The sequence below is a fragment of the Littorina saxatilis genome, linkage group LG3, assembly GCF_037325665.1.
Source record: "Littorina saxatilis isolate snail1 linkage group LG3, US_GU_Lsax_2.0, whole genome shotgun sequence".
NCBI lineage: Eukaryota > Metazoa > Mollusca > Gastropoda > Littorinimorpha > Littorinidae > Littorina > Littorina saxatilis.
In genome coordinates this window covers 35774903-35797316 of record NC_090247.1, presented here as the reverse complement: position 1 = coordinate 35797316, position 22414 = coordinate 35774903, and the positions used below count along the sequence as shown (strand labels likewise).

General features: G+C 43.4%; 1 protein-coding gene across 1 annotated transcript; it reads left to right on the top strand.

The window, feature by feature from the left end:
• Window positions 1–59: 59 nt before the first annotated feature.
• On the top strand, window positions 60–22222 carry LOC138962253 (peroxisomal targeting signal 2 receptor-like). Its single transcript, XM_070333994.1, has 10 exons — window positions 60–286; window positions 1375–1547; window positions 2842–2877; window positions 3238–3315; window positions 4232–4340; window positions 4529–4638; window positions 5130–5243; window positions 11666–11721; window positions 12145–12241; window positions 12631–22222. Exons 1-10 carry the CDS (start codon window positions 181–183, stop codon window positions 12694–12696), a joined length of 945 nt encoding a protein of 314 aa, XP_070190095.1. The 5' UTR covers window positions 60–180; the 3' UTR covers window positions 12697–22222.
• Window positions 22223–22414: the final 192 nt, after the last annotated feature.

Sequence of the window (22414 nt, the reverse complement as noted above, 5' to 3'; positions counted from 1 at the left end):
TCTCCGATTTACATTAAATGAGTGGTTTTAACTGCTAAAACCGTGTCTTGATTAAAAACACAAAGAAAAGTAATGTCGCATTATACACCAAGGTAGATCACTCTTTACCAGAAGGGCAAAGGTCATTCTCAGAACCACACACTCGACGATTCTGCTGATGACGAGTAACCTAAAAAAACAATGCCGAGTTTTCAAACAAGTGGCAGACACGGCTATTCAGTTCAGTTTTCCCCATTTTTCCCTCATAGACTCGCATGTGCATCCTGCCAATATTACGGAATAGCGGGTGAGAAAACTACTGGGCGCCTTTTAATCTTCCACCATTGTAAAAATGTCATCTCCAGTCACAAGACAAGTGCAAATGACTATTACCAAAAGGAACTGAGACTCCCCAAGAGAAAATCAAGAAAAAGGGAAGCTCTTTTCAAAAGACAAGAAATACTCTTTTCATTCCATGAGTTTTTGTTCTGTTGGTGTGTTTTATTAACCAGTGCACAGTTTGTTCAAAAGTGGAAGTAGCTTGAAAGCTCTTGATAAAATACCTAAATACTACATTGTGTTGCAGTTAACGGTGTGTTTATGTGAATCCTACATTAGACTGATCGAAATTCACTGGTCACATTTCACAACTGATCACAAAACTAATACAGCATGTACATATATTGAAACACTGCCTTTTTTGTGTAGAGGTGAGGTTCCCCTGAATCTATTCTGATGCGCACAGTCGTGTATGTTCATTGGCTCTTTAATGTTGCTGATGTTGGTTCATGCAAAAAACCTTTGTTATTACAATATGTTATGTGCACTACATTTATTTGTAATTTACAAGTGTATCAGGTGGCACTAAAAAACAACATAGTTGAACCCTTTTTGTTAGTTTGTTAAGCAAACCCTGGTCAGTCAACTGTCCGATAGTTTTTACATACAAGTATAGGTCTTCATGACCATCAATGTTCCTACTGCACGTACAAGGCCACTAGGGCATTTGAACCTATAGATATTTTCAATCCAGGTCCAACTGACATGTTGTCCTCTGAGGCTGGGAACAACACAGGGTTATTAGACTGTTCGGTACTTTTAGTTTAAAACACCCAGAGCTATAAATCCAAGTCACAACTGAAGGAATGATAGAGTGGGGATACATCAGCTGTACAGTTAAACACACTTTCAACTCCTTATGAATTTACTTTTGATGTAATCAGAAGGCATTTCAAGGTTATGGTTAAAGAAAAAAAAGGAGATTAATTCATCTGGCTTCAAAATAAGGATCAGTTTGAAGAATGCTGCATAGCATATTAGCAGACATTATTTTGCTTGTGAACTTGAACATTTGACTTTTTATCGATGTAAATTTTTGTGTTTTTCTTTTCACAGGAGGTGGTACACTTTTTGTACTAGACGTTGCACAGGATGGTCTACGACCTGTGCAGGTGTTTGACTTCAGCGATGGGCTGTTTGACGTCACTTGGGCGGAAAACAATGAAAACATACTGGTGGCTGCTGGAGGGGATGGCTCAATCCAAGTGTGGGATGTTCTGCAACCAAAGGCATGTATAGTGGTCTTAAGTCAAACACTGCTGTCAGTTATACACCTATTAATGTTCAGATACGATACTATCTACAATAATAGATGTTGATGTTGATGTTGATGATATAACAGTGAAAACCCCCTTTTAAGACCTCCAAACATCTGAGAAATGATGGTCTTAAAGGTCCTTGTCTACATTTTTATACCGAAATCGCCATTTGACCATTAAAATGCAGAGTCTATTATCTACAATTATTAACAATACACTCCCTTTCGATCAGGAAAGACGAAGCCAGTGTAGCCGTTTGAAAATTCATTGTAGTATTCCAGCGTAGTACTCATAGTAGAATATCCTTATTTGGAAAATGCCAAGCGCAAAACTCCTCTCAAATCCCGTGCATTTCGTGCGTTTAAAAAAAAAGCGTGGACAGCGCTCCAGTGTCAAACTGTTGCTGCACTTGTTTGGGCGTGGCTATAAGCATAGTGACATGAATTTGATTGGTCAGTATTTTTAGGCAAAGCACATGTTCTCAGCAAACAGAAAACAAAATATTGGAAGCGTGAGTCACGCTACCCAAAAATAAAATCTTTTTTTTACATATATTTTTTTTTCTATAACTTTTTTCCCCATGGTTCATTCATCATCTGACATAACTTTTTAGCGAAATCTAACCATAAGACTATTGAAAAAAAGCAAAAATGTAGACGACCACCTTTAAGGAGAGAATCTTGAGATAGGGGTCAATTTACAGAGGTGGTGAACAGAACATCTGAAAAGGCAAGGTCTTAGAAGGGGAGAGGTCTTAAATTAGGGGGGGGGGTTCCACTGTAGTGACAACTGTGCTAGTACAATACAGAGGAACCTGTGATGTGAGACCCCTCTGAAAGGAGACCTACGACTCCCAGTAAAGGACACGTACCTTCTGTTGCCTTTTTGTTCGTTCTCTTGACCAAAATATATCTTTATGGCAGGGTACCTGCAATTAGGTTTTGGCTCGTCCCAAGGGTGTCCTTTCATCGCAGGTAGCACTGTATACACAGGGACATTTTATATGTGAATGATAATGACAAGTAGGTTTCATTGGCATTGATTATTAAGTAAAGTGGCCATATCCTGGTGTTAAAAGTAAACTGATTTGTCAAAAACAACAGAGAAAAAGAGCAGGTATGGCTCGTAGTCGTACACTTTGAGTAAAGAGGAAGCTTTTTGTTTTGGTGTGTATGTGTGGGATTTTGATAGGCACTAATTGCTGTCCTGACAAGTGACAGATCAACCTGAATTGGTTATTAAAATGAATTGTGTTTTGGTGCAGGGTCCACTGAAGATTTTAAAGGAGCACAGCAAAGAAGTGAGTCTGTGTTATGGCTTTGTTAGTTTGTATTTTTCTTTAATACTTCATTATTCTGCTCTCAATCACAGGAATCATTTACTCGTGTTGGAGAATGTCAAATCACCAGAATGTTTTTGTCATTTTTATCTTCTCTGTGTGTGTGTGTGTGTGTGTGTGTGTGTGTGTGTGTGTGTGTGTGTGTGTGTGTGTGAGTGTGTGTGTGTGTGTGTGTGTGAGAGAGAGAGAGGGAGAGATGAAGAGAGATTTGAGTGAGTTTTTCCAACTCAAAGATTTGAATTAATTTCACATTGCACATCAAGTAATCATCTTGGACAGGAGGAACAAAACACCTTTTTTTTAATGTTTGCCTGGTTTCAGGTAAATGCTGTGAACTGGAGCCAGACAAGAAATGAAAATTTGGTTGTTTCATCATCGTGGGATAACCTCATCAAAGTGGTCAGTTGTGTCTCTTTAATTCTTCTGCCTCATGTGTTTATATAGCGATTTCAGGTTTAAAGCCAAGCTGAATATGGTCAAAAACAGCTCTCATTCGTTAGACTGACCAAAATTTGTTCTTTTGTTATTGCACGGGGAGAACTGTCATTTGTCAAAACTGGACGCACCTGAAACACTGTTCTTCTTCTTCTTCTTCTGCGTTCGTGGGCTGAAACTCCCACGTACACTACGTGTTTTTTGCACGAGTGGAATTTTACGTGTATGACCGTTTTTACCCCGCCATTTAGGCAGCCATACGCCGCTTTCGGGGAAAGCATGCTGGGTATTTTTGTGTTTCTATAACCCACCGAACTCTGACATGGATTACAGGATCTTTTTCGTGCGCACTTGGTCTTGTGCTTGCGTGTACACACGGGGGTGTTCGGACACCGAGGAGAGTCTGCACACAAAGTTGACTCTGAGAAATAAATCTCTCGCCGAACGTGGGGACGAACTCACGCTGACAGCGGCCAACTGGATACAAATCCAGCGCGCTACCGACTGAGCTAGCCTATATCCCCGCCCAAAAACACTGTTCTTATTTCTGGGTTGATTTTTGGTTAAGGTTTAGAGAGCATTTTATAGCAGGTAATGTAATCACAATTTTCATGTTAGATCTACAAAGGCAGTATTTTAAGTTTGACTGCACAGCAAGAACTAAACGACAAGACTGAGTTGCTGTAAGTGAAGGACGTACGTCAAACTCCTTTTAACCTCAGAAAAGTTACTGTGGAAAGTAGGTTTCACAGAAAAATCTGAATTTTTCTGCAACTTGCTGTTTCAGTGACTGATGTGTCATCACCTTACTTGAACTTAGTGACAAGATAGTTCAATGCTCTTGTGTTATGTGAAAGATTTTACAAATGATCTGTTTCAGTGGGATGTCAGCCAGTCACAGTCCATACGTACACATGTGGGTCACTCACACATAGTGTATGACGTTGTCTGGTCTCCACAACTGCCTGGGACCTTTGCTTCTGCATCAGGTTAGTGTGGTGTTCCTCTGTGTATAATATTTTCTGTGCATAGATCACACTTTCAAGTGACGATACAGTATTGTTTCCAGACCCAGAGAACAATTAAAGAATAGTTAGACCTTGATTTGAAATGGTGTAAGGGCCAAATGTCCTTGCAATTTATCAGGAATGATTTTATCACCATTCTTGTGTTTCAGGGGACAGAACTGTGAGAGTGTGGGATATCCGAGGTGGAGATAGCTGTGCAGTTCTCATACAAGCTCACAGTGAAGAAATTTTGTCATGCGACTGGTGCAAGTATGACAAGGTAGGGGAAAGCTTCTTTTGGTATTAAATGGAAAAAGCTCCAACACTAAAATCAGAACAGTTGCATGCTTTTGACATCCAAGTCTAAATTAATTACATTGAATTAATATTTTAAGGCACTTCTTTATTAAGACTTACTTTTTCTGGCACTGGGTTATGACCACATGCAGTACAACTTACAGCGAGTCATGAATGACCAATTTTAACTACAACTTAAATTGTAGACATTTTGCTCTGTTGTTTTCAGAGCATATACACATATTGAACTGTTGTATTAGCCAGTCAGCGTCACATATGAGCAAGGAATAGTAGAAAAAATGATTCAGTAGCAGCCACTACTATAGACGTATGATCATAATAATGAATGCTTTATATTGTGAGAATTGTTTTGTATACATGTGCTTGAATTATTATTATGAAATATTTTAATCAACACAAATCGGTTTAAAGTTACAAAGGCCAGTTGCTGACAAATTCTCTTTTTTTTTACAGAACCAATTGTTCTCAGGCAGCGTAGATGGACTGATCAGGGGCTGGGACATTCGATCACCTCGTCTGCCTTTCTGTGAACTCAGGGGTCACGAATATGCAATAAGAAGAGTCAGGGTAAGCTGTGAAAGGATTTTCATGCAAAGACGATATTTGCTGAAGTGACCTTTATCAAAGAATTCTAAGATTTGCTTTCTGAGGTTTGTTAGTTAATGGTTTGATACAAGCTTATTGGCGAGGAAAATGAGATTGCTGAGTCATTTTCTCATCCTGTTTCTTAACATGCTTTACTTCTTTTACCTTCATGTATAACATTACAACAATAGCAAGCACAAATAAACTAAACTGAGGAATAAACTAAATGCATATTCAAAAACAACAACAAACATCCTGTTTTTGCTTTTAAGGTTAATACACCGCTTTAGATTAGGGGGGTGATGCTTTACCACGTGCACCGGGAATGGGCTTTTTGGACGTAACGCGCATGGGAATGGGGAAATTCTCGTAGCGTGCACCGTGCACAGAGGTCCAGCGTGCACCGTGCATGGAGCTTTTTCGTAACGTGCACCATGGATCACCGTGCATGGCACTTTTGGCCTCAACGTGCACGTGCACAGACCCCCCCATGGTGACCCTCTTAGATCCCAAAGAGACTCCAATTGAGATTAATAACTTTCACTTGAAATGCTTCATCAATTGATATGGTTTTCAATGTCCTTACTTAGAGTTACCGTATTTTCCGGGTCATAAGGCGCGACTTTTTTCCTCGAGTTTGACCCCTGCGCCTTGTATAATGAAGCGCCTAAAACGTGTATGAAATACGAAGAAAAAAAATTTGGGAAAAAATCATGGGGAACAAAACATAACAAGAACTCACCTCCATCTCGTTTTTACATGTGTGTGTGTGTGTGTGTGTGTGCGTGCGTGCGTGTAGAGCGATTCAGACCAAACTACTCGACCGATCTTTATGAAATTTGACATGAAAGTTCCTGGGTATGATATCCCCGAACGTTTTTTTCATTTTTTTGATAAATGTCTTTGATGACGTCATATCCGGCTTTTCGTGAAAGTTGAGGCGGCACTGTCACGCCCTCATTTTTCAACCAAATTGGTTGAAATTTTGGTCAAGTAATGTTCGACGAAGCCCGGACTTCGGTATTGCATTTCAGCGTGGTGGCTTAAAAATTAATTAATGACTTTGGTCATTAAAAATCTGAAAATTGTAAAAAAAAAAAATTGTTTTTAAAACGATCCAAATTTACGTTCATCTTATTCTGCATCATTTGCTGATTCCAAAAACATATAAATATGTTATATTTGGATTAACAACAAGCCCTGAAAATTAAATATATAAAAATTATTATCAACATTAAATTTTCGAAATCAATTTAAAAACACTTTCATCTTATTCCTTGTCGGTTCCTGATTCCAAAAACATATAGATATGATATGTTTGGATTAAAAACACGCTCAGAAAGTTAAAACGAAGAGAGGTACAGAAAAGCGTGCTATCGTTCTCAGCGCAACTACTACCCCGCTCTTCAGGGGCGGACGAGGGGGGGGTTTCTGGGGTTTCCGGAAACCCCCCCCCAGCCAAAAAATAAAAATATTTTTGTGTGTTTTTTTGGGTTGAGTTTCAATTTTGTGGGTATTAATCAGTGACAAAATCTGCTGCCTGGAACTGGTAATGATCATCCTCAGAATGCACCAGCTTGCACCATTTTGCATCCTTTTTTTCAAAATTTTCCGGGGGGGCATGCCCCCGGACCCCCCTAGCAAGCTAGGCGCTTCGCGCCGTCGGCTCGGCGCTTCGCGCCTTCACACCCATATCTTCACAATATACTTTTGGAAACCCCCCCCATAAAATGAACTGATCCGCCCCTGCTCTTCTTGTCAATTTCACTGCCTTTGCCGTGAGCGGTGGACTGACGATGCTACGAGTATACGGTCTTGCTGCGTTGCATTGCGTTCAGTTTCATTCTGTGAGTTCGACAGCTACTTGACTAAATGTTGTATTTTCGCCTTACGCGACTTGTTTTAAATTCCGTGAGCATCAAAGAGACCGCCTGAGTACCAGTCAAACAACTTGTGATAATGCATGTTTCAGCTACTAGGTACTACCCTGGCCAAGTTTCCTCTCAAGACATCAAAGAGACCGCCCCATAGGTTAAACTCGGTCACTGACCCCGGTGCAGGAAGTGTTTCCTCTCTCAGATATGACAGGGGAACCACCTCTCATAGCTAAAACTGGGTCATTGACCCCTGGGAAGAAGGTCAGTGTCTATAAAGAAGGCAACCCAGCTTTCACAATGGACCTGCCTTTGATCTCACCGCACACACAGAGCACACATATTTCCACTCTGTATTCTTCCTTTGATGTGCGGCTTATTTTCATTCTTCACCGTTTGTTACCGGTATACTTTTTCAATTTTGGTGCGCCCTATCGGCCCCCTGCGCCCAATGGGTGACTGGATTACAATTTTTTTTAAAAGAAGGGGGTGCGTCTTATGCGCTGTAGCGCCTTGTAACCCGAAAAATACCGTACTGAGAATTTTCAGCTTGTTTTAGATGTTTTAGTATGGGAAGACACCACAGTGAAAAAAGTGATTTTTTTGTTCCCTGGTCATTTCCATTTTCTTTCTGATTCTGGATTTTGAACCTCTTCTGGTTACTCTGATGTACTGATTTTAGATCAGAATTAATCATAAACGGTCAAAACGGCTAAATGAACAATGTATGTGTATGCAATTGTGTATTGAACAAACACAAAACAGCAAAAAAATGCGTATGTTTGAGAGGTGACTGCGAGTCAAACACATCGTCAACGGTGGTCACGTTAGCATGACTGGAATGAGTTGTCTTTTCTTTGCTACGATCAGTTCATACCGCGGACAACGGGAATTTCCGTTTACGGATTTCGCGCCGTTAGTAACAGCAACTAGAAGACATTCCAATGAGCCGAAGAGAACCGATGAAGATTCCGGGAAATTCCGTATGAGCAATTTTCACTGCTGACCAATCGAATCGCGGATATTAAACTTCGTTTATGCTCGGTCTCGTTCGGTTCGATTCGGCCTTCCCAGAATGCAATATTCTTCATTTCCGCCAGATCTTGCCAAAGGCGATGTGAAATATCTACAGCTGCGATTTTCCTGGGATATCTTTGTGGAAACTTCAGTTAAATACACGTTTTGCCCCGATTTCAGTGCTTGACACGCAAAGGAGATGATTATCGAGTAAAATCAGATCAGTTGTAGAGGCTGGCGTGACGGAAGTTTAAAAAGAAAGTGCGAGTCGATTGTGTCGTCTGCTATTGCTACGAACGAATCGGAAGATCAAGTTTGTGCATTCTTCTTCGTCCAGAATGAAAATTGGCTGGAAACTATGCTGCTGCCCTTGCAACAGCTGGGACGGAGCAAGAAATCACCATCGGTGGTGTACGTTTGAAGCACGTTGCCATGAGTGTTTTGAGCCACGACTTATTTTAGAGTTGCTGAGCGGAATGCGTACGGCAATAAGGACAACACGGAGTTCGCCATTTATGGCGACGAGAAGGCAGACCCTATATCTTTTCTCTGGAAAAAGCAAATTAACTGCTTAGAAAAAGAACAATCAATACAAAAATGACTTTGTTCAGCCATGGTGCAACACCATGCATCTCCTGGGAAATCTGGTGCAGTTGAATACTAGCCCAAGCAGAGCAGGGAAGATTCCAAGCAGCTGATAAGCAAGATGGTAGTAGGTAGGTAATTTTTTCTTCTTTTGACAAACATGTAGAAGTTTATATATTTGTTTGGTTATGTGTGCGGCTCTGGCTCTGTGTGTGTGTGTGTGTGTGTGTGTGTGTGTGTGTGTTATATGCTGAAGAACAGAATCTAAGTAACAACACCCTGATGCAAAGAAACTGAATAGGATGCAAAGTCTGTTATGTGCTGCTACTGTGAAGCTTGGTTGTCACAAGGTTTGTCAGGGTTGGAGCAAAACATCTGTTCTTTCCTCATTTATTTTCTCGAGCATATTATATATAGGCCTAGCTTCCTCCTGTGATCACAGTTTTCTTGTGGCTCAAACAAACATGCATTCACATGGCTCAGTGAGTGAACATTGCTTGTGGTCATACTTCCCATGCAGACCATATGGTTTCTGCATGCAATGTATGTGCAATAGCTGTAAACCAGACCTGCACTGCCTTCGCACCATTCACATGATTTGTCAACATCTTTTTGTTCACTGCTTGACTATCAGCACTGACATGTGCATGTGTTCTGCGCGAACTTAGAATCCGGTTTCATTCTAGAATGGACCGGGTCCAGGTTGGAATTCTAACCCTGCGCAAGTACAGGGGTGCCATTCTAGAATGAAACCCTTGAATAAAGGGGGCCGTAATGTTTGTAGGTAAGACAGAGTTGTCTTCCCTTGAATTATCTCCACCTGCACCTTCCCTTTGTTAAATTGTGGCTGATTTGTCTACCCCTGAAAAAAATCCTTTGGCGATCTTGCGATGTCATGTCATGTCAAGAAAGTTGACACTCCTGAAAGGCAGACCATAGCAAGGGGGACTACCAGGGCGGTATTGTTTGCAGGGCAGTTGTTTTTGTGATGAGAGCCGGTTGCGGCCGCTTGCAATGTCAGCGCTGTCTCCCTCTCGGAAATGTCCGGTTTTTTGACAATTTTTTTGACAGACAGACAGACGGTCAGACCGACTAACCGACAGACAGACCAACAGAAGGACAGAGTGAGTTATAGAGCTGTTGTCACAGGTTTAAAAAAAAGTTGACATTATATCTTCACAATTCAGAAGACCAACTTCATGTATATGAATAAGATTAAAAGTTACAAGCGAGATCGGCAAAACACTGTCAGTCCGGAAATTTCCGTTCGTAGCGATCAGTGCTGAGTGTCTCTCAAAATCGTAATCACTTTCAGAACATCACAATCCCAATTCACGATGTCTTTGAGTAAAGTGTAAAAAACCCGAGAAAAAAAAACCCAACCAAACACACAAAAAACAAAAACAAACAGAAAATCCACATTTGTGGCTTTGGTTGTGTGATAGTCTAACTGAAATGACTATTCCAACTTGGACCCAAATTCCAACCTTGCGCACGGCCGATTCTAGAATGGACCAGCAACAAGGGTTTCATTCTAGAATGGCACCCCTGTACTTGCGCAGGGTTAGAATTCCAACCTGGACCCGGTCCATTCTAGAATGAAACCGGATTCTAAGTTCGCGCAGAACACATGCGCCCAAATATCGTGTTACATGTATCACATTACAATATCTTTTTTCAAATGTGTGTGTGGGGGGGTCATTGTTGGGAAAATGTGAATAGCAGTATTTGAGTTTGTCATAGACATATTAATTTTGAATTTATGTTGTCTCTACAGATGCAGAGGTGGAAGCTGGAGAGGAGCTTCCAAAGTACCCATGGCATTGCAAGGCAATTCACAGAAGTCAACCCAAATATTGTAGTATAGAAAGTAAAGGACACTGCCATATGACTCCCTGATTATTCAAAGCAAGTCCAAAAGAGGTCCAAGATAAGAGGCTTCACTGGTAACAAGTTGGGAATTATGGATGGGCATACTTTACGCAGCGTGCACATAACGGATGAGAGTTGATCACTGTGACCTTGGAACAGGTTCCTTGGTGCTTGCAGAACACTGGCTGTTTTTAAAAAAAAGTTTTGTTGAATTTTGTTTCCGTTTTTCTTATAGAACTAAGCAATACCTGTTGTTTTGTTGGTGTTGTTTTGTTACATGTTTCATAAACGTTTATGTACAAAAAATACATTTTCTTCACGTTTTGTGTATTTTCTCAAAACTACTTTTTTGTCACTTCAAAAGCCTAAGGCTTTTTTTCTAATAAACTTGCGTTGTTGAAACTTTGCATACATCTCGAGTGCGTTATTTCGCAGATTTTGTTAGAGCGTTTTGTTGAATTTTTTTTTTCGTGAGAAGTTATACCATTTTTGGGGGCGGTTTTTCATAAAATTCAAGGTCACTCATTTTTATCACTGATATCTTTTGAATGACTGTAGATTTCAAAAAAAGCCTCTAACAAAAGTTGGGTATTGTGCTAATGTATAAATAACAAGCACCAAAACAAAATTCCTTTCGGTTTTGTAAAAGCCTTAGGGTTTTAAAAAGTGGCAGTTTGGTGGCCATCTTGGATTGCTACCAAGGCAACCGGTGATCCCAAAAATTTTTTTTTTTCATTTTCTCAGGAGATGGACTGAGTTCTTTAATTGTGCAACAATTTTTGACCCAACACTTATGAAACAAAAAAAATCACTTTTAACACCAGTGCCTGCCCTTAACCTGTCATGGTACAAGTCCTCTTGAAGAACATGTGTCACTCAGTGATGGTTCCAATCATCAAATCATATTAGTGTATCAAGATTTTTACTTACATGTGTATTTTATAAGCAGATACTTTGATCTGATATTGAAAGCGGTTTTGAATATACTTTTGTGAAAATCTGCTTGCACTTTTATTTATCGGCATGTGTGTGTGTGTGTGTTTGTGTGCTTTGCAGGCGAACCCGTTTCTGGGGACATCTTTAGCAACGACATCCTATGATTTCACAGTCAGGTAAGTGTCTTCTGCCTTTGTATGAGATTAGTGTTGATATTGTGCGATCCTGCTGCAAAGTCGTATCACAAACAGAAAATGTTGTGGTATTGCTAGAGATGCACTCAGGTTGTTCAAGCTGCATGAACGTTTTACTCTTTTTTTGTTTTTACTTTTTTTTCTGCTACAGTATTTTACTGAAGTTAAACCAGTATGCAACAGATTTACAAAGACTTCGTGCTGCCATTATAAGTAGTTGTGCTGCGAATGACCAGTACCATGATTTGTGTCATTTGACAGTCAATTGCATAAAACACGATGTCACCTTTCCAAGCATACCGTTGAAGACCCCTTCCTAATCGTGTGCTTGGGATTCAGCACTATGTAGAGTAGTTTCCTATTTTGGGGGATTTGCTGTTTCTCATTCACCTGTATGTTTGACAGGACATGGGATACCTCACAGCAGAGGATGCTAGAGACGATACAGCATCATACAGAGTTTGTATATGGTTTGGACTTCAACATCCATGTACCTGGACAGGTATGTAGATTTACCTTTAGGTGGTGAAATTATGACACAGATAGGATAGGTGGTTATTGTGTGTTATGTAAGTTTCACAATAAGGGTACACGCTGTTGTGTTTTGTGGCTGTTTTATTCTCGTGAGTTGAAGTGTATGTTATAACTTAAGCTAAGGATATAGTTTTTCCAAAACGTTCAGTTCTTAGTTCATCTGCTTCTCACTCAACGTGCATTTTCTTTTTCATCTTTTAAAATGCCATGCTGCTGTTCATTCCAATTTGCTGGCACATCTTTATTTAAAGAGAAACCAGTGTTACTTTCATGAATTTTGCTCAGATTTTCTGCATGTAGTATTCTGACTGATTTTATCATGTACTTTTTTTCCTATTAAATCTGTTCTTCTTTCAGATTGCTGACTGTGCCTGGGATGGTGTCATTCAAGTTTATCAGCCACAGTCATGTGTGCCACCTTGATAATAGTTTTGCATCTGTGTGTAAGTGTGTGTGTGTGTGTGTGTGTGTGTGTGTGTGTGTGTGTGTGTGTGTGTGTGTGTGTGTGTGTGTGTGTGTGTGTGTGTGTGAGGAAGAGAGGAAGGGGGGGGGTGAAGGAGAGGAATAATCTGTACAGTTAGTTAACAACTGTGTGTTTTGAACAGATGTACTTTTATGCAGTTTTGGATGAGTGAATGAGTAATGTAGACTGTTTCTCTGATCTGTATTATTCTTAATCAAGCAGAAGTGGTAGGATTGTGTGCTGAAAGTATATTATCAAATTGTGTATGCTGCACAGCAATGTTTTATGACATATAATATTTTATTGCCAGTAATTTCCACCGTATACAATGGAAGTCAGTTTATACATGAATGTACATTGAGGCATAAACTCAGGTAAAATGTGATTTTAATGATTTGTTTCATGGGCAGTTTTGATTGTAATACATGTACATACATGCATTTATAATTATCATTTGTTTGAACTTTGTTCCATAAATAGTATCATGTGTTGTTCAGCTAATCTGTGATGATTTTCATTCCTAGTCTATGCTTTACTTACCCTTTAAAAGATTTTGTTGTTGTCTGCGTTTTACATTTAGTCAAGTTTTGACTAAATGTTTTAACGTAGAGGGGGGAATCGAGACGAGGGTTGTGGTGTATGTGTGTGTGTGTGTGTCTGTCTGTCTGTGTGTGTGTGTAGAGCGATTCAGACCAAACTACTGGACCGATCTTTATAAAATTTGACATGAGAGTTCCTGGGAATGATATCCCCGGACGTTTTTTTCTTTTTTTCGATAAATACCTTTGATGACGTCATATCCGGCTTTTTGTAAAAGTTGAGGCGGCACTGTCACACCCTCATTTTTCAATCAAATTGATTGAAATTTTGGCCCAGCAATCTTCGACGAAGGCCGGACTTTGGTATTGCATTTCAGCTTGGAGGCTTAAAAATTAATTTAATATCATATTCTTACTCCGAATCACATTAGCATTGAGTCACCTGAGATGCTTATCACTGAAAAACGCTTACCCGGCTAAAGAATTTAAAGGGAAGCAACCCCATCACCAAAACGAAAGTGAAAGTAGCTTTGGTAATGGGCCAGTACACCGGGAGTTACCTCCCATACGGGTGTATGCCACGTCACTTCCTCTAGGAACACGTGCCTATTATCATACGTCTTTTTCACCTCGGAGAGGACGGTTCACTTTTTGACGCTCTGTGGCTGACCTTGTGTGTTTGAGTGACACCCGCCGGCCACGTTACCCAGCTTGTCTGCTCGCCTTGCCTACAGTTTGGTGAGCTCGTTCCCGTTTGTTGTTGGTTGTTTGCGCTGTTTCGTTACTGTACGTTGTCCGTTTTTTACGGACTTGTGTGTCAGTGACTTGCGTGTTTCGCCATTTTGTTGTGTGAGTTAGTTAGCTAACTCGTGTGACTTTGCTAGTAGCTCTGCGTGCCCTCTTTCTGTTTGGGCAAGTGTAGCTTTAGTATTTTGTTGACGCGTAAGCGTGTGTGTTTACTGTGTTTTCAGTCGTTTTGACTTACGTTTCAGTAAATCTTTTTACTTTGCCACGTGTTGTTGACGTTTGTGTCAGTGTCTTGCGTGTCGCCATTTTGTTGTGTGAGTTAGTTTTCTAGCTCGTGTGACTTTGTTTGTAGCTCTCCGTGCCTCTGCTTGTGGGGCAAGTTTAGCTATAGTATTTTGTTAACGCATTAGTGCGTGTGTTTACTGAATTTTCCAGTCGTTTAGACTTATGTTTCAGTAAATTTTTTCGCGTTGCCACGTGTTGTTGTCAACATGTCTGATTCAGACAAGCGCCGTGGCAAGTCGGACCCCAAGGGGAAAATTAAGGCTAAGTCTTCCTCTTCCAAAGCAACGTTACTTGTTACAGACCAAGAGCGTAACACTTTGTTGGCTGTACCAATTTCGGCGCCTAGCGCTGTTACTACTTCTGCTTCTTTTGCGGCGCCTAGCGCTACTGTTACTTCTGCACCTGTCTCTACATCGGAGACTTCGTCTTCTTTGTTAGCACCTGGACAAGGTGCGTTGGTTTCCTCTCTGTTAAAGTCACTGGTTCCAGAAATCCGCAGCTTGGTGCAGGCAGAATTTCAGCGTTCCGTCGCCAGCAGTTCGGCGTTTCCGGCATCTGGCAGTGACGTCCGGGCATTGGCTTCCGTGTCTTTGTCCTCCACTTCCGGCTTGGAGCAGCGTCCTCCCTCTTCAGCGTCGGTTGGTAAGCAGAGCTGGTCCGATAGCCCTCGTGAGGCGCCTGGACGTTCTCCTTCGGGGGACAGCTCTTTCGCATCGGGTCACGACCGATACCTTGCTGATCTTTCATTTCCGGCGATAACCTACGAGGCCCCGGACTTGTTCGAACAGCGGCGGCAGTCGGTTTCGACTGCCGCATTTCCGGCACTTGCCGGAAGTGATGATCCGTCCGCTCCGGCACGCTACGGCGGTCGCGGCAGGATGGAGTATTCACTGACTTCCGGTCCTTCCGGATCGCGAAGTCAACCAGTGCAGTCTTCACTTCCGCATTTTGCGGTTCCGTTGACTACACTTCCGGTTTCGGCCGGAAACGCTTCTTCCTCTTCTGGTGGTTCCTTCCGGATACCAGATAGTGGATTACAGCGTGCGCCTTCCGGCTTTCAAGCGCCTAGGCTTGAGCAGGCATCACTCCACTCAGTCGGGGGAGTGACGTCAGCTCATCCAGCTCCGGTTTTTGCGGATGGTCGTCCTGCTTACCCTTTACCTTCACAGGGTTTTGGGCGGCAGGATGACGTTAGTGCTCAGGCTTTTCCGGTTTCCGGTTTGCCAGGGCATGCTTCTGCTTCCGGAACTGGTGACTTCGGTCATGGTTCCACGTGTGACTATTCTGATGCTCCATCAGTGGTCAGCGAGGAGTCGCGGGGCGTGTTTCCGTCGAAGCTCAAGTCTGTTCTTGACGTCGCGGCGGAAGTAACGTCTCGTTATTTTCCTGAAGGGGTGGTGGCTGCGGACTCTTCCGCATCATTCGTTCCTTCTGCCATGGCGGACTTCCGGCCGGCACAGGAGGATGTTTCTTCCTTCCGGTTCGCCGAGTCTCCGTCAGTGGCTTACCAACTTTCGCATTCACTGGTTCGTCCAGCACATGCGGGGAGTGGTATTCGGCCAGTGCCTGTTCCGTTACTGCTTCCTTTTGGTCCAGTTCCGGAATCAGCTCAGCAGTGGGTGGCTTCAGCTGCCCAAGCCTCTTCCTTCGTGCCTACGGCCAATAGGAAGCTTGGCATGCCCAATCAGAGCCAGAATTGGCTGGCGTCTTTTGCACTCCCTAGGGCTACCCTTCCGGTTTCCCGGGAATTGCTGCCTCTTCTGACTAAACCGATCAAGCGTGATTCGGTTTTGCCGGTTTCCGAGGCTTCCCTCCTCTCTGCTGAGGAGGTTGGACGTCGGCAGATCGAACTGTCCTCCATTGCGGAGACTCTCGTTCGGGCTCTGTCTCGGGCATTGACCGATTCGCTAGTTCCTTTCACTCTCAGTGAAGAACAGAATGCGGACGATGTCTCTGCGCTTTTGACCGCATTGGCCAAGGTCAATGAGGAACAATTGCGTCTTTCCTCCCTGCAGTACACCCAAGCGGTACTCTGCAGGAGGGATCTCTTCCTCTCGCAGTCCCAATTCACGGAGCTGGCTACTAGGGAGACCTTGAGAGTCTCCCCGGTCTCAGAGGAGTCTCTCTTCTGTCCGCTGGCACTGGATGCCAGACAGAAGGAGATTCAGTCAAACAAGGACAGTCAGTTCCTTGACTACACTCTGAAGGGGGTGAAACAGTCTCAGCCTTCTAAACAGAAGCAGGCTCAGACATCGTCTAACCCCAAGCCAGCTCAGAAGCGGCAGGCTTCGCCGGCCGCTCGTGGTGGGAAGAAGAGGACGGCATCGGGGAGGGGGCGTGGCGGCTCTGGAAGTAAGCCACACCCCCAATGAAGCGCTCCCGATCTCACCTCCCTCCCGCCCTCCACCTTGGTGATGGCGGGAGGCCCCTCCCGGGCACTTTCTCGTTGGATGTCGGTAGTAGACAGCCAATGGATTGTGGGAGTGGTGAGTTCGGGCTTCCGTCTACTCTGGCGGGAGGAAAAGGCGCCTCTTACCCGAGTGCCTCCGCGGTTCAAGCCCCCCTTCTCGCAGGAAGCACGTTCCGTCTTGCAGTCGGAAATTGCCTCCCTGGAGCAGAAGGGCGCGGTGGAGAGAGTTCGGGTCCACAGCTCCCTGGGATTTTACGGGCGTCTGGTCGCTGTTCCCAAAGCATCAGGAGGATGGCGTCCCGTGTTGGATTTATCTCTCCTCAATACTTTCTTGAGGGAGATAAAATTCAAGATGGAGACGCCAGCCTCTGTCCGAGACTCTCTCCGCCCAGGAGACTGGGTGACCTCGATCGATCTCACGGACGCATACTTTCACATTCTTATGCATCCGACCGACCAGAAATGGCTTCGTTTCCGGTGGGGAGATCAGATCTACCAGTTTCGCGCACTCCCTTTCGGGCTGTCTCTCGCACTGTGGATTTTTACCATGGTGGTGAGACAGGTCTGTGCACTGGTGAGGTCCCAGGGTATCCGTCTGCGGGCTTATCTGGACGACTGGCTCATCATGAACCAGTCCCAGAGCGGCTGTTCGCAGGATACCCTGACGGTTCTTCGAGAATCCAACTGGTTGGGGTTCTCGATCAACCGGGTAAAGTCGGAGCTGACCCCGTCACAGACATTCACTTATCTGGGGATGTCTTTCGACACGGTCGCTTGGACTGTCCAGCCTTCTCAGAGAAGGGTGGACAAGCTCCAAGCTCAGATTCGCTCCACTTTACCTCTCCTGATGGCTTCCATCCGCTCGCTCGCCTCCATCTTGGGGCAGATGGAGTCTATGGCTCTTCTGGTTTCACTGGGCCGGGTCCACAAATGTCCGCTTCAGTTCGCGCTGAAGCCGTTTGTGGACTCTCCTCTGGTGGACTGGGACGCCCTCATCCCTTTGCAGGGATGGTTCCAGTCTGCGACCCTTCCGTGGTTGCACACGGAGTGGGTCTGCAGAGGTGTTCCGATCGTCGTGCCCCTCCCCGACCTGGACCTCTTTACAGATGCGTCCAGGGAGGGTTGGGGGGCACATACAGATCTTCAGACTCCTCCCTTTCCGTTACTCAGCCGAGTAATCCGGAAAGCGGAGATGGAGGAGCCGGCCCTTCTTCTTCTGGTCGCTCCTCTGTGGCCGTCGCAGGTCTGGTTTCCAGATCTTCTTCGGCTTGCCCAAGGGCCCCCCATTCCTCTCGCACTCGTGCGAGGGGAACTAGTGCAGCCCCGAACAGGCATTCCACACGAGGAGCCCAGTCTTCTGAAGCTTCACGTGTGGAAGTTGTTCGGGACTCGCTGAAGCGCTCTGGGGCGTCGTCTTTGACTCTGGACTTGGTGGCTCGCTCGCATAGAGCGTCCACCTCTTCAGTTTATGCTTCCCACTGGAAGGCATGGACTGCCTGGTGTTCAGCTAGAGGGGTGAGTTCGGTGGCTCCGCGCTCTATTCAGGTCGCTAACCACCTCTCTTTCATGTCTTCACAGGGCGCCTCAGTCTCCTCGTTGAGGGTCCGGCGCTCCGCTATCTCGGCGACTCTTCAGCAGATTGGTCGTTCTGTTCGAGTCGGGGGCGTTATAGCTGCAGTCATTAAAGGGGCTGCTCTTAAGGAAGCTAAAGCTCGTTTGCCCGCTCCCAAGTGGGACTTGTTTTTAATCCTGGAATTCCTTCGTTCTGCGGATTTTGAGCCTTTAAGCGAGGCCAGTCTGTTCAATGTCACTCGCAAAGCGCTGTTTCTCCTTTTGTTGGCTACGGCCCGACGGGGTAGCGAGGTCCACGCCCTGTCGGGTCAGCCTGGAGATATCTCCTTTGAGCCGGACGGTTCCGCATCTTTGCGTTTCCGGCCTGATTTCCTGGCCAAGAATCAGTCTCCGGGGCAGGCCTCTCCGCTGGTTAGAGTTAAGGCTCTGACCAGCGCGTTGGCCCCGGGTGACCCCGATTCGGTCAATTGCCCTGTGAGGGCACTTCGTCTGTACTTAGCCCGGACTCAGCCGATTCGGTCTAGTTCTCAGAAGTTGTTGTTTATCTCTCTCCTTACTAGGCGCGAGAAAAATTTGTCGAAGGTAACGTTGGCCCGGTGGGTGTCCTCGCTCATCAAGCAGGCTTATGAGTGGAGGCGCACAAAGAGGGGGGGGGTTATGCCCTCCTTGCCACTTGACTCGGCCCGAGCCCATGAGACGAGGGCGTGGGCATCCTCTCTGGCAGTTCTGCGCTCCAGACGTCTAGAGGAGGTGCTGACAACTGCGTATTGGCGTGCCGAAGATGTTTTCATAAACTTTTATCTTCGGGACGTCACAGCTCTTCGACAGGATGGCTCCAGAGGCCTTCCAGCGCTCATAGCAGCAGGCCAGTTCCTGTCCAGAACTTGATGGTGAGTTTTGATTCATTTCTAGCCCACCGCCTTGTTGATGTTATCTGCTAATGTGATTCGGAGTAAGAATATGATATTAAATGGAAAATTTCCTAAATAAATTATCATTTAATTAATATACTTACCCGAATCACATACTGTATTCCCTCCCACCTGCCCCGCTTATGGTTTTAAGATTTTTTAAAGCCGTATGATAATAGGCACGTGTTCCTAGAGGAAGTGACGTGGCATACACCCGTATGGGAGGTAACTCCCGGTGTACTGGCCCATTACCAAAGCTACTTTCACTTTCGTTTTGGTGATGGGGTTGCTTCCCTTTAAATTCTTTAGCCGGGTAAGCGTTTTTCAGTGATAAGCATCTCAGGTGACTCAATGCTAATGTGATTCGGGTAAGTATATTAATTAAATGATAATTTATTTAGGAAATTTTCCATTAATGACTTTGGTCATTAAAAATCTGAAAATTGTAAAAAAAAAGAATTTTTTTTTAAAACGATCTAAATTTACGTTTATCTTATTCTTCATCATTTTCTGATTCCAAAAACATATAAATATGTTATATTCGGATTAAAAACAAGCTCTGAAAATTAAAAATATAAAAATTATCATTAAAATAAAATTTCCGAAATCGATTTAAAAACAATTTCATCTTATTCCTTGTGGGTTCCTGATTCCAAAAACATATAGATGTGATATGTTTGGATTAAAAACACGCTCAGAAAGTTAAAAAGAATAGAGATAAAGAAAAGCGTGCTATCCTTCTCAGCGCAACTACTACCCCGCTCTTCTTGTCAATTTCACTGCCTGTGCATCGAGCGGTGGACTGACGATGCTACGAGTATACGCTCTTGCTGTAAAAATGCAGTGAGTTCAGTTTCATTCTGTTAGTTCGACAGCTTGACTAAATGCTGTAATTTCGCCTTACGCGACTTGTTTTACTTACTTGAGTAATCGGTCGTCCAGCCGGTTTGATAATCTCCCAACATGACCCCATTTTTGGTAAATGCTTGTCAAATTTTGGGGTCACAGCGGGGTCATGTTCTGTTTATAAAAATGTGATATTTAAGTTTTCTCAGATGTTTTTGAAGCTAAAGCATTGAAACTTTGTACACTTGTATGGTTTTCTGATCTCCCGACATTACCCCACTGAATAACCTACACATGCGAGTCATTTATTCGCTGTGATCGCTTGTTTGAACTGGTCGACCATATGTTATCGTAACTGAATATTATTGCATGCTGTACATTGAAGGGGGGCTGGGCACAATTTTATTTTTGTAACTCTACCACAATGCTTGAAAATGAGTTATTTCCGAAAAATGTCTATTTAGCTTCACAGCAAGCAATGATCATGCAGTATTTGATGAATTCATTTAGATCGGATCTGAACTCATTTACAGAAACATATCTCCATGATCAGAGGTGTATACCATGGAATTTGGTATTAGGCTTACATTGTTATCACATTGTGTGTAAGCTGTATATAAAAAATATTTATCCCCGAGTACGCTAGTACTTGGGCTCAGCAGACTTTACTTGTGTGTCTGTCTGTGTGTCTTTCTCCACTTAACAGCTTATTGCTGGGAAACTGGGCGCAGTTCGTTCAAAAGTTGATACACTAACTTGATAATAGGTCCGATTGATCGTATTAAAACTTCATAATGTTACCTGGGACCTAAATGCGAAATAAACCACAAAAACGACTTGGCCGTAGGAGGAGTTCACACCGGCGGGGCAACACGCAGCCATTGAGCTGATAGAACAGCCGAACGCGTCACACACTGACGAGAAAAGCCGAACGCGTCACACACTGACGAGAAATATAGCTCATAAAAAGCATGCGTCTCGCATGCGAGACGATTTGCCAGGCTTTGCGCGTTGTATGTTTGAATAATTTGATTTGTTGTGTACCCCATTTTCTACCAAGCGTTGGTTGCTTGGTCGCGACTGCGGTGGTTTAGAGGTCGCGATTTTGTGTTTTGATTCTTATCATATTAATTTGTATTTTTTCTTATGGTTTCCTTTGTTACACCCCCGGTATAGGGGTGTGTATAGGTTTCACTCGATGTGTTTGTGGCGGTATTTGTGTGTTTGTGTTCGCAAGTAGATCTCAAGAATGAACGGACCGATCGTCACCAAACGTGGTGAACAGGTTCTATACATTCCTGAGACGGTCCTTACAAAAATTGGGACCAGTCAAACACACGGTTAGGGAGTTATTGGTGGATTAAAATTATACGACTTATAGACGGACACCCCCGTTGGTCAAAGGGAAATAACCTTCTCAGTTGGTGGCAGTGAGAATGGTTATTTTCCTTTGACCAACGGGGGTGTTTTTCCTATCAGAGGAATTTCTTGTTTACATATGTTTCAGTCTTTTACCTTCACTTTACATTAAAGAATTTGGTAAAACTACCTGGGGTGTGATAAATGCAAGAATCCGCGAGCCAGGACAGTAAAAGAACTTCGTGGGCCACCAGTTCACCAGTTATGAAGAGGGTCGGCAGTATATTTTTCACTGTGATCAAATAAAAGAGAAAGGCCAGTCACCACGCACATCCTCGGCTCGCATGCAATGTTCTTATATAGCAAAGGGAATGCCTGTAATTCACACAGAGCAATCACTTGGTCTTAAACGTGCACAAGACAAAAACTTTCATACTGGGGGAGCGAGCCAGTCTGAAGAGTACTCGGGTCCAGCGCGAGCGTTTTTTATTGATTTGGAAGAAAAAGCAAGAGATAGCTAAAATTGCTTTTTTTCTGCTTGAAAGAGGTGCTGTTGCATTTTGTTTGTTAAATGATTGCAATGTTTGATTTATGCAGTGTAGAAACATGTATTTATATCTAGACTTTATATTTAGAAATTTAAATATGCTGCTGCACTGATTTCATGTGCCAAATGTGAGCTGATTTTTACATTTGATTTATATCAGCCTGCAATTGCTGTTGGAAATAATTATTCAAGTGTGCCTTAATTTGGATGTATTATGTTCTGATTGTTTTCATATGATAATAAACACACCATTAATGCTTTTTTCAGATATTTATTGTTTTTGTGTTTGCGTTTTTTCTTTGTTTAATTGCTTGTTTGTTTGTTTGTCACTTTTATTTGTTCAGTGTTTATATTTTTCCTTGATTTTTGTGTGGTTTTACTACATTGTGTGGTTTTACAATACTATACCCTCTGCGCCCCTACCCTCCACCCCAAACAAACACTTTGTATGTTAAAGGAATG

Excerpts from the sequence above, each read along its gene's own strand:
- LOC138962253 (XM_070333994.1), top strand. The coding sequence starts at position 181 with ATGCCGAGTTTTCAAACAAGTGGCAGACACGGCTATTCAGTTCAGTTT. Across the intron at positions 1,548-2,841 it reads GGGATGTTCTGCAACCAAAG|GGTCCACTGAAGATTTTAAA; the intron begins GCATGTATAGTG and ends GTTTTGGTGCAG. Across the intron at positions 5,244-11,665 it reads ATGCAATAAGAAGAGTCAGG|GCGAACCCGTTTCTGGGGAC; the intron begins GTAAGCTGTGAA and ends TGTGCTTTGCAG.